The sequence below is a fragment of the Schistocerca piceifrons genome, chromosome 6 (assembly GCF_021461385.2).
Source record: "Schistocerca piceifrons isolate TAMUIC-IGC-003096 chromosome 6, iqSchPice1.1, whole genome shotgun sequence".
Lineage (NCBI taxonomy): Eukaryota > Metazoa > Arthropoda > Insecta > Orthoptera > Acrididae > Schistocerca > Schistocerca piceifrons.
In genome coordinates this window covers 540,256,289-540,269,726 of record NC_060143.1, presented here as the reverse complement: position 1 = coordinate 540,269,726, position 13,438 = coordinate 540,256,289, and the positions used below count along the sequence as shown (strand labels likewise).

At 45.1% G+C, this 13,438-nt stretch overlaps 1 protein-coding gene across 1 annotated transcript; it reads right to left on the bottom strand.

The window, feature by feature from the left end:
* Positions 1 to 974: 974 nt before the first annotated feature.
* Positions 975 to 2,216, bottom strand: LOC124803446. The gene has a single exon (XM_047264632.1). It carries the CDS (start codon positions 2,214 to 2,216, stop codon positions 975 to 977), a length of 1,242 nt encoding a protein of 413 aa, XP_047120588.1.
* Positions 2,217 to 13,438: the final 11,222 nt, after the last annotated feature.

Below are 13,438 nucleotides of genomic sequence, written 5' to 3'. Positions count from 1 at the left end.
TTAAGTTGGACAAAATGTGGATGTCGACGTTGTGCCAGCAAAATGACAATCGATTACTCTTAATCGAGAAGGATGACTCCTTCCAAAGATAGGCATACCATCGGCATCACGTGACGAATAGTGGTGGCCTCTATGCGCTCTATAAACGCGAGAGTACCTGGAGCCTCAGTGGCAGTAGCCGGACGACCTCAGAAGATGTTTCCCGCAGATGGAGACGAAACGTTAGGTGGAAATTTTATACATCGACTACGGCCTCTCAGCCCGGAAGTTTCAACTGAACAGTTCTCTATCTCATCATTAAAATTTTACTGGTTATAGCTTACAACTAAGAGGTTAAGGAGACAAGGTTTCTGATTCCGAGAAATATATTTGATATAAATATTTCATATCTAATTTTATTGCGTCTGCACTAGACAGATTTATTTTCACGCTGGTCAGTTACCGGTACAGAAAACAAGGACACTCGGTCAAGAACATGGATGGTCCAGTCGTCGAACACAAGAAAGTACATACTTCGGCAACACCATCCACATCGAGTCTATCAAGTCACCACATATTAGTCTTAAGCAACTACACAGTGCATCCGAAATCGACAGGGGTTCAGAGTGTAAAATTTTGTGCCTCATGTCGAAGCACCATGCTGACGTTGACCTCGGTATGCAGCGTAGAGTGGGGAGTGGGCGAGCCTTACATTTAGGCCCAATTTGTAGTCGTGATGTGAGGTACACAGGTAGATTCCAACGAGATGTCTGAAGCGGATTAGGCTGTAATGCACTCATAGTACGCCATGGGTGTACAATGCTACGATCACGCACATTCTAGAGCGTCTTTCGTATTAAGTTGGCCAACTTACGTTTCTCCTCTTTCGTAAGGAAATGAGCGTAGTGGAGGCAGTGGCGAAATTGGGAGAGCAAATCAAGAAGGAGAAAATTCGTCCATCCTGAGTGAGTTGCTTCTGACACGCAACAACGCGACTACAGTAGGCCTCTCTTTTCAAATTCTGGCAGCATTTGTTTTATAGCCTGCGTATACTGAGCGCTCGCGAAGGTGTTTCTGTTGGCAGCACTGTCACTTTCGTTCAGAGACGCTTCCACATCGAATCTAGTTTCCTCTTGAGTGCGCACGATTGGCAGCACTGCTACTGCCGAAAAAACGACGTACAGTGCATGCGCCTCGAAATCCTCCAGTAGCTCCTCAAAGGACATCTGTTTGTCCGTACTGATACCAATATCGTCCATCACCTCGATTAAATGGCTGTGGTACTCTTTCAGAAGGTCTGTTAAATGATTAGCGTACACTTCTTCCGTAAGGCTTGTGTGAGTAAAATATTGCAAGTCAATCGAAGGTGAACTGTACGCAGACAACTGGAAATCGAGAAGGACCACGTCTTGAACGACTCCTGCAGCGTATTTGAACATGATGTTGTTGACCCAGGTATCTGCGTGGATTAGCACACGAAACTTACCCTTCCGTTTCGTCAGGTCTGCCAGCCGTGGAAATATGCTTTCTGCGAGAGTTCGTAACCTCGGCGCATACTCTGAGTACGATCCGTCTAACGTGTCCAACTGATCCGCGAGTAACCTGCAGCCCTGTTTCAAGAAGGTCTCCACATGCTGCGCCGTAGGTCCGTGGAACGACTTGAAGACCAGGTAGTTGTCCAGAGCCGACGGGTCCTGCTCGAACAGCTTGACGGAGGCCGCGTGGAACTCTGCCAGTTTCCTGACCACGAGTTTGGAGTGCGCCAAATCGAGTCCGCTGCACCTCTTCGCCAGCGCGAACCCACTGGCCTTCAAGTCCTCGAGAACCAGATAGCTGACCGGCTGCCTCCCAGAGGCGAAACACTTGGCAGACAGCTGCGTGTATTTACCGGGTGCCGCCTTCTCCAGGATTTGTGACATCGCGGGAATGGTATCGCAGAACATGCGAGTCTCTTTCTCGAAGGCTTGCATCTCCTGCGCCATCTTCTGCATCGCCTCTCGCGTCGGGAGGCACTTGATGATCAGCGACAGGGAGCTGCCATGGGGACTGGCGTCGCGCTCCAGCTTGACAGTCATGCGGTAGACGTCGCTGAGGTAGTTGTCGCCCGTAGCCGTCGCCCTGTGCACAGCCACCGAGGCGACCTTCAAGTCTCTGGACGCGTCGCTCTCCTTCAGCGAGGTCTCCGCGAACTGCTTGTTCAGCCACGCAGGCAGCACGGTGGTGGCTTCCGCGGTCATCACCTGCAGTGCAACAGAAATGAAAGGGTCGGTCTAGAGACGATTGAGACGAATTGTCTTGAATCGCAAATAAATGCTATTGGTGTACCTAATAAATTATGCAGAATCATAATACGAAAGCACACTCATAACAGCGAGAATTAATATAAACTTTCGTCTTTTCTTAAATTTCGAGTCCCCACGAGCAGGCTGGTTCTCAGAGACTAAAATCATTCTCGATGTTGGAGCGCGACTTCTCCGTTTGGCCACCTCCCACAGACCAACCAACCAACCACTCTTCATGCAAAAGTTTTAGATGTTTAATAAGACCTTTTTATTACATAAAACTGATAATACAATTCTGTTTTTTCAAAGTACGCGATTTTAGATAACTTAAGATACACAACTAAATTTGACATTTTCAGACGGAAGAATGCGGTCTACAAGAACTACATTGACGGAAAAGGTTGTAACACCAAAATATAATTAACGTAGAGTAATGAAGTTGAGGAATGTCTCCTTACAGGTAACATATTTAACTGACTAACATTGGAAACCACTGAAAAGCCGGCCTAAGTGGCCGAGTGGTTCTAGACACTTCAGTCTGGAACAGCGAGACCACTACGGTCGCAGGTTCGAATCCTGCCTCGGGCATGGATGTGTGTGATGTCCTTATGTTAATTAGGTTTAAGTAGTTCTAAGTTCTAGGGGACTTATGACCTCACATGTTAAGTCCCATAGTGCTCAGAGCCATTTGAACCAAAACCACTCAAAATGTAAATTAGTGGTACATTAATAACCGGTGTAATAGCCTGAATGTTGAACGGAAACATGCAGACGGTCATCCAGTGTGTCGTACAGACGCTGGACGTCAGTTTTTGGGACGGATTTCCATGCCTGTTGCACTTCATCTGCCAATACTGGCACTGTTAATGCTGATATGTGAATGACGCTGGAGTTGTCTCCTGATGGTGTTCTATATGTGCTCGATTGGAGACAGATCTGATGTTGCAGCAGGCTAAGGGAACGTGTCGACACTCTGTGGAGCATGTTGGGTTACAACAGCGGTATGTGGGCGAGCATTATCCTATTGGAAAACACTACCTGAAATTCTGTTTATGAATGGCAACACAGCAGGTTGAATCTCCTAACTGACGTGGAAGTTTGCAGTCAGGGTGCGTACGATAATGACGAGAATGCTCCTGCTGTCATACGAAATCAGACTCCAAACCCTAAATCCGGGTGTAGATCCAGTATACCTGTCACACAGACAGGTTGGTTGCAGTCCCCCAACCGGCCTCTTTCTAACCAACACGGCCTTCACTGGCAGCGAGGCAGAAGCAACTTTTGTCAGAAAATACAACAGACCTCCAACCTGTCCTCCAATAAGCCCTCACTGAACACCACTGAAGTCGCAAATGGCAGTGGTTTTGGGTCAGTGGACAGCACGGTACAGATCATCTGGTTTGGAGCTGTCATTGAAGTCACTGATTTGTAACAAATGGCTTTTGATGTCGCTGAGCAACAGTCATACAATTATTGTTAAATGAATAGCAATAATTGTTAAACGAATCGCCATTTAACCTTATTGTTGTTTATGTAATTACGACCCAGGTTTCGGCCTTTTATGCGCTTTTCAAGTAATTGAGTTTATGTCATTAACGTATATTGCAGGACATCACACACAAACCTGGCCATAAATTAAGAAAAATATTCGCTCCCCACGAAATGCCAGATGAAATATCATCCTGTAAAAAGATCACTAAATATGTTAATAACATAAACTCAATCACAAAAATGGCATTAAATGCCGAAACCTGGGTCATAATTACATAAACAACAATGCAGTGAAATGGCGGTGCGTTCATTTAAAAATGATTTGTAACAGTTCGTTGTGTCACTGTGGTGCCAACTGCTGCTAAAATTGCTGCTGCTGATGCAGTGCGATGCGCCAGAGGCATACGCCGAACACGATAGTCTTCCCTCTGGGTTGTGCCACGTGGACGTCCGGAGCCAGGTTTTGTTGCGATCGTATCTTCTTATGACCAACGCTACCAGAAATCGTGTACAGTCGCTGCATTCCTGTCAAGTCTTTCTTCAGTATCGCGGAAGGAATATCCCGCTTCTCGTAGCCCTACTACCCAATCTCGTTCAAATTCGGTATTATGCTGACAATGGCGTCAGTGTTGACTAACATCAGGCCGCCACCTCCAGCCTCAATGGTAACTAACGTTCACGACCGTTACAGTTACCTCTTTGGCACTACTAGCGCCACTTCCATGCGACTGACGTGAAATCTGAACAGACGTCATCTTTCAGATGTAGAAGCACGGCTACCATCATTCGATTATGTCGTACATCTCCTACTTCGTATACATTCATCTATTCACATATGTGTCCTAGAATGAGTTTTGACTCTGCAGAACAGAGTGCTTTAATTGGAATCTGCCTGCTACGCTCAAACTGTATACCAGACTGGTAGTCGAACCAAGAACCTCTCTTTGCCTTCCTAACGACTGACCCATTCAAGGGTGATTGATGACCCATGCAGAGTTCGAGTCCCGGTCTGGCACACAGTTTTCATATGTTACGGCGTTTCACTCAGCGCCCCACTCCACTGGAAAGTGAACACTCGTGTTGGAAACAGTCCCTTACTCTCTGGCTATATCCTTTCTTCCAAGAGTCCTAGTCCCTCAAGGTATGCAGGAGATTTGCGTGGTGCTTTGAAGCTAGGAGGTGCGGCACTGCCGGAAGTAGGGCTCTGAGGGCGAGTAGTGAGTCGTGTTTGGATAGCTTAGACGGCAGAGCATTTGCCCCCCAAAGGGAAAAATAAATGTGTGTGAAATCTTATGGGTTTTAACTGCTGAGGTCATCAGTCCCTAAGCTTACACATTACTTAACCTAAATTATCTTAGGACAAACACACACACCCATGCCCGAGGGAGGACTCGAACCTACGCCGGGACCAGCCGCACAGTCCATGACTGCAGCGCCCAAGACCGCTCGGCTAATCCCGCGCGGCCTAGAGGGAAAGCTCCCAGGTTCGAGTCTCGGTCCGATACACAGATTTAATCGGGCAGAAAAAATGGTTCAAATGGCTCTGAGCACTATGGGACTTAACAAAAAAAATGGTTCAAATGGCTCTAAGCACTATGGGACTCAACTGCTGAGGTCATTAGTCCCCTAGAACTTAGAACTAGTTAAACCTAACTAACCTAAGGACATCACAAACATCCATGCCCGAGGCAGGATTCGAACCTGCGACCGTAGCGGTCTTGCGGTTCCAGACTGCAGCGCCTTTAACCGCACGGCCACTTCGGCCGGCAATCGCGCAGAAAAAAAAATTACAAATATTTTGATCGCGTTTGGTTGATTTGACAGTTAACCGGTTTCGACTCTAATGAATCGTCATCAAAAACAAAAATTCTGAAAAGAAAAAAAATGCAAGTTTACTATTCAACACCAAATGACTGGACTTGTTACTTTTGACTTGCTCTTCTTAACATTTTTATAACTTCAGATGTAATAATAGCAATGAGCCATTTCTGTCTTTTCTGGATTTTTAGTTCTGATGGTCGCTCATTAGAGAAGAAACTGATTAACAGTCAAATAAACCAAATGCAGTCTCGACAGTTGCGAATAAAAGACTGTAGATAAAGTGTAATCAAAGATGATGCTGTCGCGCTATAATGGTGATACTGGTGGTGCTTGAAAATGATCATGTTCATCACGGGAGTGAAGTGAGTAGTGTCCACGCTGGGTACGGTGGCCGCCGCGCAGTGACCAGTTCTCGTCCAAACCGCTGGGCGAGTTCACTTGTTTGTTCGGGTAGGGAGGCCGACGTTGTTTGTTCGCTTCTGGCCGGTTGGCGATGCTCCGTGCTGACAGAATCGAGGGGCACACCGTGCAATCTTTCTCAAACGATTTTACAGAAAGTATTCAGTAAAAAAAAAAAAAGTATAACTTACAGCTTCACATCTTAGCTTCATGGTGACGCGTCCATCATTTCGTTAATGATCGTAGTTATTGTGATATTTTCGTTTGAGTAAGGCATTCAGAAACTGGAAAAAGTTTGCAAGGAAAAGTAGGGGTCCATACGATTTTGCACTGGTGTACATGATGCTGGATATGACATTTAGCTAACATTTTGAATTTTTCAGCGTCTTTGATTAGTAATCATAACGCCCACGGTATGGGTTTCGAATCCCGCCACGGCTTAAATTTTGAATAAATATCTTCCACAATGGCGGCCGAAGACTTCTGTGATAAGAAGTCACCCTCATTCTGCCATAGGTCTTGCGAAAGAGGTAGGAAGAGCGAACAGAAATTTAGGACTTTCCCTTGCCCTTGGGATGGAAAACTGCCCGTAAAGGCGGAAGAATCAGCAATGACCTTCGACATGGAACAACTGCATTAAAGACACAATATTTATCCGTAGGACATAGGGCCTGTTATTGGAAAATAAATTTCGTGATGATCTCTCCCTTGACGAAAGATTACGGATCTTTCCCCCATTCAGATCTCCGGGAGGGGACTGCCAATGGGGAGGTGACCACGAGAAACAGATGGATTAACCAACGGTAGGATAACGTTCTAGCAGTCGGGACGTGGAATGTCAGAATTTTAAGCGTGGTACGAAATATAGAAAATTTGAAAAGGAAAATGCAAAAGTTCAATATAGATATAGTGGGGGTCAGTGAATTGAAATGGAAAGAAGACAGGGATTTCTGGTCAGATGAGCATAGGGTAATACCAACAGCAACAAAAATGGGGTAACGAGAGTAGCATTCGTTATGAATAGAATGGTAGGGCAGAGATTGAGTTGCTGTGAACAGTTCAGTGATAGGATTTTTCTCATCAGAACTGACAGCGAACCAACAGCGACAAAGGTAGTTAAAGTATACATGCCGACGCCACAGGCCCTAGATGAAGGGACAGAGAAAGTGTATGAAAATATTGAAAGGGTAATTTAGTACGTAAAGGGAGATGAAAATCCTGGAAAGAGGTTGTAGGATAAGCAGTAGAAGAAAACTTTATTGGAGAATAAAGGCTCTGTACTAGGAATGAGAAATGACAAAGACTAACTGAGTTCTGCAATAAAGTCCAGCTAGTAATAGCGAATACACTGTTCAAGAACCACAAGAGAAGGAGGTAACTTGCAAAAGGACGGAAGATACGGAAGAGTTCAGTGAAATTACATTACGGTAAGGCAGAGATTCCGAAATCAGATACTAGATTGTAACGTGTACAAAGATTCAGATATAGACTCAAATCACAATTTAGTAATGATGGTAATGATGGAGAGAAGGCTGAAGCTTAAAAGAATAGTCAGGAAGAATCAATGCGCAGAGAAATGGGACACAGAAGTACTAAGGAATGAAGAGATAAGCTTGAAGTTCTCCGAGAAGTAGCAGAAATGAGAACAGTCAGAAACTTAACATCAAGATTGGTGACAGGAAGAGGTGAAGTTAGGGAATTCTGCTACCTAGAGAGCAAGGTAACCTATGACGGACAGAACAGGTAAGACATAAAGGCAGAGTAGCACTGGTAGAAAGGGCATTCCTGGCTGAGAAAATCCTACTGGTAACAAAATTTCTGAGAATAGACGTTTGGATCACAGCGTCATATGGCAGTGAAACAAGGATTGTGGGTAAACCAGAAAAGAAGAGAATCGAAGCACTCCATATGTGGTGTTACAGAAGATGTTGAAAATTACGTGAACTGAAAAGGTAATGAATGAGGATTCTCCACATAATGGACGATGAAAGGAATATATAGAAAACTCTGAGAAGAAGAAAGGACAGGATGATAGGATATCTGTTAAGACATCACGGAGTAACTTCCATGGTACTAGAGGGAGCTATAGATAGTAAAAACTGTAAAGGAAAACAGTGTTTTTAATACATCCAGCAAATAATAAGTTGCAAATGCAGCTCTGAGATGAAGAGATTGGCACAGGAGAGAAACTCGTGGCGTACTGCATCAAACCAATCAGAAGAATGATGACTAAAAAGAAAAGTAAAGGCTCTACACGTTTATTTTTGTACCAAGAATGTGCTATTTGTCCTCTGTTCCTCACGTAATAACCTTCATAAATCACTGTTTCGAAATTCTCTTGCAATTGCGATTGCACGATTACATAAATAAGGTGACATTAAGTAAACTCCGCTGTATATTGGCAAATGAAGCAAATTTTAAAATGTCAACAAAAGAAATGTAGGCTTTACTCAAAATTCTCCACTAACTGCGCTTCTGTGAAGGTTAAAAATGATTAACAAGTGAGGCGAAAATAAATCACTGATTTTATTGCATTTTCATCGAAGTTGTTTTTAGATACTAATCGAAGCAGAGGTCACAGTAGATGTTTTTTGATGGTCGCCTGGAACTGTGAGCGTGGATAGCCTCCACTTAATATTTGCAAAGAATGTGAGTGTAGGCTTCAGCTTAGAGCGACACTTCTCCAGCACTCTGCATTTCACCTACACTGCATGCCCGCAACGGCCACCACCACTGCTATCCCCACATTTGACCTGCCGACTGCGCAGCTGCTGGTCACTTTATTTTGCGCGCGCTCTACTACAGTAGGTCCTCGTTGAACTGCACGGAGTAGCCAACAGTTACTAATAGGGGAGGATGGAAGAGGGATAAATCTATGCATTAAGTGAAGTCGAGTGTTGTTGACTAGGACTGCAAATAAGATGTATCTTAGGATGGATTTCATTGTCACATGTCAAGGGGTGGTTGAATTTCCGGTGGTAGGTAGCTGAACTGGCTTTCTGCTAGATGTTTTGGATAACGTATTAAGCTGCGTATAAGGTGGGATGTGGGTGTAGTTGCAGAGTAGGTAACTGTGGTTAGCGATTAGTGGATGGTATATTGGGTGTTGGGACTGATATTTCCGATTAATATATTGGCTGTGAAGGTGCTCCAAGGTAAGACGTAAGTATGGGAAAATAATTAGTTGGTGTAGGAACTTAGATGGAGAAGTTTGGCAGATGCAGAACCGTGCCATACTGCATGTCTTTCAAGGTTTTCGAGCGATTGGTAGAGTTAAGGAGACGTGGAGATCTTGGAAATATTAACACAAGTTTGGGTGAGTCTGATGTAGGAGTTATAGGTGAGGACAGTGGTGGAAGGTTGTAGGTTACAAGTATGGCCTTTTAGTAGTTACAGTCGCTTAAGTCAGTTTCGAACTTTGTATTGGACGGTTGGGAGGTATTCATTCAATGTTCGTTTACTGTCAAGGGTCAATCCTATACGCTTTACTGTGTTTGCTGTAGCTGGAAAGGCAGAAATCTGGACGATGGAATCAGCGAGTGGCGCGTACAGAGATGGTGGTATCGATTGTCGGTGGAGTTACTTGAAGCGTCCGCATATTACATCACTCGTCCAGACATTAAGTGACTTTATAGCGGGGCGTGGGACAGTTGGAGTACGCTGTGGGTACCTAGGTACGCACTGCCATTATACTATTATAGCAGATAAGTGGAGGGCTGGGAATATGGAAAGTGTACCGTGTTCATCGCTTTTTATTTATGTACATTATACAAATTTCTCGTGAGTCACAGCTTCGCTCAGGATATACATGTATAATTCCAGCTGAACAATGCTGCTGAATTTTATCCATTGTCACCATGCATTTCGGCCCCAGAGATGAGAATCTGATGTTGACTCCTCCAATAATCTGCTGTCTGTTTCCTGACACATTTGTTAATAATAATATTGTCCTGTCTTTGTTAACATTCTATTTAAAATTAATGCTCATTGATGGTATAACAGGCTTATGGTTATTGCCTCCCTCCTCCGCTGTAACTAACCGATAACCGCGGAGAACGGTGTTGATTCCATTTGAGAGTCCCTTGAAAACTTCCTAAGTGGCTATTTATTAATGAATAGAAAACCGAATTGGGACGTTCAGAACGCTACTGGAAGTGGTACACTTATCTAAGACACGATGTTTGGGTTGCCGAACAGGTAAAGTGAAATTATAGGGAGAACAAAACAGTTTCCTGAAACCTAATGATGATTCAAGGCGAGCTAGAAATGCTAAAAAAAGTTTTGAAATCTGCACAATCATGCGTGACCGAATATTAGATCATCTGTGGCAAACAATGCAACACTGCAAATGCATCCAGTGCTCAAAACACCTTTTGCCGACTCTCAGTTGTTTGCCAAAAGCTGATATATCAAAATAATTTTTGTTGCCCTCGAGATTGAATCATAGGTTGTCGTCATGTCACATAATATTAAAAATTTAAAACGGTAGTGCGTTTCGTTGACATCAGAGGTATGAGCGGTGTATAAGAGCCGACTCTACTAAATATCATGCCTCCATGCCAGACCAGTTTGATATTAACTGCTATATTTACAATACTGTATCAAGATTTCTATGAGTGCAGAGTAAGTGTACCGTGAAACTTCCTGGCAGATTAAAACTGTGTGCCCCACCGAGACTCGAACTCGGGACCTTTGCCTTTCACGGGCAAGTGCTCTACCAACTTTTTTTTTTTATTTTTATTTTTTTTTACAGCTGAAAATGTGTGCCCCGACCGGTATTCGAAACCGGGATCTCCTCCTTACATGGCAGACGCTCTATCCATATTTTTTCCAATGTCAGGCTTACCACCTTTGCTGACATACAATTTGTTGTACTATCGCATAAATAGTGTCTACAAAGTCCATATGTTAACAAATGGTGGCTAATTAGAAAATTAATTAATTAAGGAAATGAATAAAACTGAAAATGCCCAAATGAAAGACATGAAGACATTGCGGATAGTACAAATACAAAAGAAACATGCTCCTGTAGCAATGAAATGAAATTCGTGTCGGGGGCGACACCTGCACACGACCCGACGTTTGATAGAGCTAGAGAGCCATCTATCGACTCGTTCTCCAGACGTTGGTGTAAGACTGGGTCGTCTTCTCGAAATTAACTAAGGGTCCGTGTAAGTGTGATCGGTGTCTATCTCGGCTTCTTCGTCTATCTCATCTCTCGCCCGTCACACCCCATCTGGCCGGCGGGTCGGTAAATGTAAGTCGCAAGTAATTAGCGAAGTCTTGCCTATATTTCTTATGCTGTTGCAGCTTCGTGTGTCCATCCAGGAGAAAATGCCAAAAATCAATTTTGTCCTTTTCCGATTCGTTATACACGTAGCCCACCACCATTCCCCGCACCCATGTCACTGCATTGGTTTTTTGGACCGGGAAATAAGATTCTTGGGGGAAAAAAAGTGTGTCTGATGAAATTGTGTGAGGGGCGGAGCGTAACAGGAACGCCAATATCTGTTGTGCCAAGTGCCACACTGGAGCCGTCCCACTACATGCTAAACGATGTTCATCAGTGTCCACTGTTGCGCAGGCTAAACATAGTGGAGTGTCTGCCAAATGAATCGCGTGCCGCCGTTGATTCGTTGCGAACTTCCTATTTATCACCACATACCATGTTGAGCGTACCGACGTTGGGAGGTAAACGTTCCGTATAACGCGCCATATCTGTCGCCAGTTCTTGTCTGGGTACTTCTTTTCCAGGGTATTCCTGGGACACCGGCGCAGTAAGAGTTGGTATACGTCTCGCGTCGTCGGTAGTCGTGTTGTTGGGAAGGAATCTCTGACATAGCTAAGCTCCAAAAAAAAGACTTGAAATGTGACAGCTTCGGTGAAATACGGCCCACATTAACTGGGGGTAGCATTGAAGTGGGCGCTAGTACATCGGCCAACGCACCCGAGATATTGCGAAATTGACCGCGCCACTGTCGGAAAATCGTACTGACGAATAGCGCCCGTGCCTTTTCATATACGTTCACTAGACCAAGTCCACCCTCTCCAGGTGGTACCGTAAGCGTTGTGTATCGGATCTTAAACAGGTGTCCCACACTCACGTAGGTTCCGAAAGTTGCTTGTATCCGTGATGCCATTGTGCGCGTTAATGGCAGGACATGCGCTACGTGATTGAGACTCGGTGCTAGGTATACGTTAACATAGGTCACCCTCTGAATCATATCCAACGCTCTTAATTTCTGTAACAGCACCATTGTCCGCATCAGCTTCAATATGCGTCGGTAGTTATCCGCTGCTGTCCGCTGCACATCCGTGTGGAACGTAATACCTAGGCATTTTATGGTCTGAACTAAGATGAGCGGGCCTTCCTCCCCCGGTTGTAATCCTCGACCGACATTCATGCAGCGTGATTTTTGTAGATTAAGCACGCTTCCTGCCGCCATCCCGTATCGCTGTATCCATGCCAACGCCGTACGTACTTCTTCGCCTGTCCGTGCCACCAGCACCACATCGTCAGCATAAGCGCGGCAATGAGAGGTCAGTTGTGGCAACGGCACTCCCTCCAACCGTTTTCGGAGACCATATAGACAGGGTTCCAAAGCCATTGCATACAAAAATATCGAAGGGGGGCAACCTTGACGAACTGACCTTGAAATAACAATGTAGTCAGTGCCCCGCCCATTCACCGAGACCTTTGATCGTACGCCGTGTAACAGTCGCATGATCACTAGGATGAAGGCCTGTGGGATTCCCAATCTGCCCATCACCGCATGCAAAAAGGTATGATCCACTCTGTCGAACGCATGATCGAAGTCAATTGCGACGAGTGCCCCACGCACTCGGCATGCCGCTGCTAATGCGATGATATCTCGGTAGTCACCGAGCGCCGTATGTACGTTACTCTTACCGCCGAGGCAAGTTTGATCTATGAGGAGTCTATCAGAAAGTGAAGACCGCATGCGAGCCCCAAGGATGCGCGCGAAAATCTTATAGTCGCAGTTCAAGAGAGTGAGTGGTCTATAATCTCCTGGATTTCTGCCACCGCGTTGTTTGGGTATTGGGATGATGATACCCTCCGTGAATTCGGCAGGTATCTCAGTCTGCGGTAACAGTAGTTCGTTGTACATCTGAATCCAGGTCCGTCCCATGAGGTATGCAAAGGCGCGGTAAAATTCAATTGGGAAGCCGTCCTGTCCTGGGGACTTGTTCGGAGCCCCCCTGGCAATTGCGTCTGTCAGCTCGTCCTCTGTTATCGCTGTGATGAAAGTCTCTGCATCCAGTGGTGGTCCTCTATCTGGCATTTCCGAGATGACATCATGTAGTGTCTCGTGGTTCACACGTACAGGTCCATATAACTGACGGAAATAGTCGGTAAACACATGCGCAATATCACGCTGGTGCACAACTTGCTGGCCAGTTTCAGAGATTAGTTCCCTGATCAATGTCCTGCGTCGTCGTTGGCG

Coding starts and splice junctions, on each gene's coding strand:
- LOC124803446 (XM_047264632.1), bottom strand. CDS start 2,216: ATGACCGCGGAAGCCACCACCGTGCTGCCTGCGTGGCTGAACAAGCAG.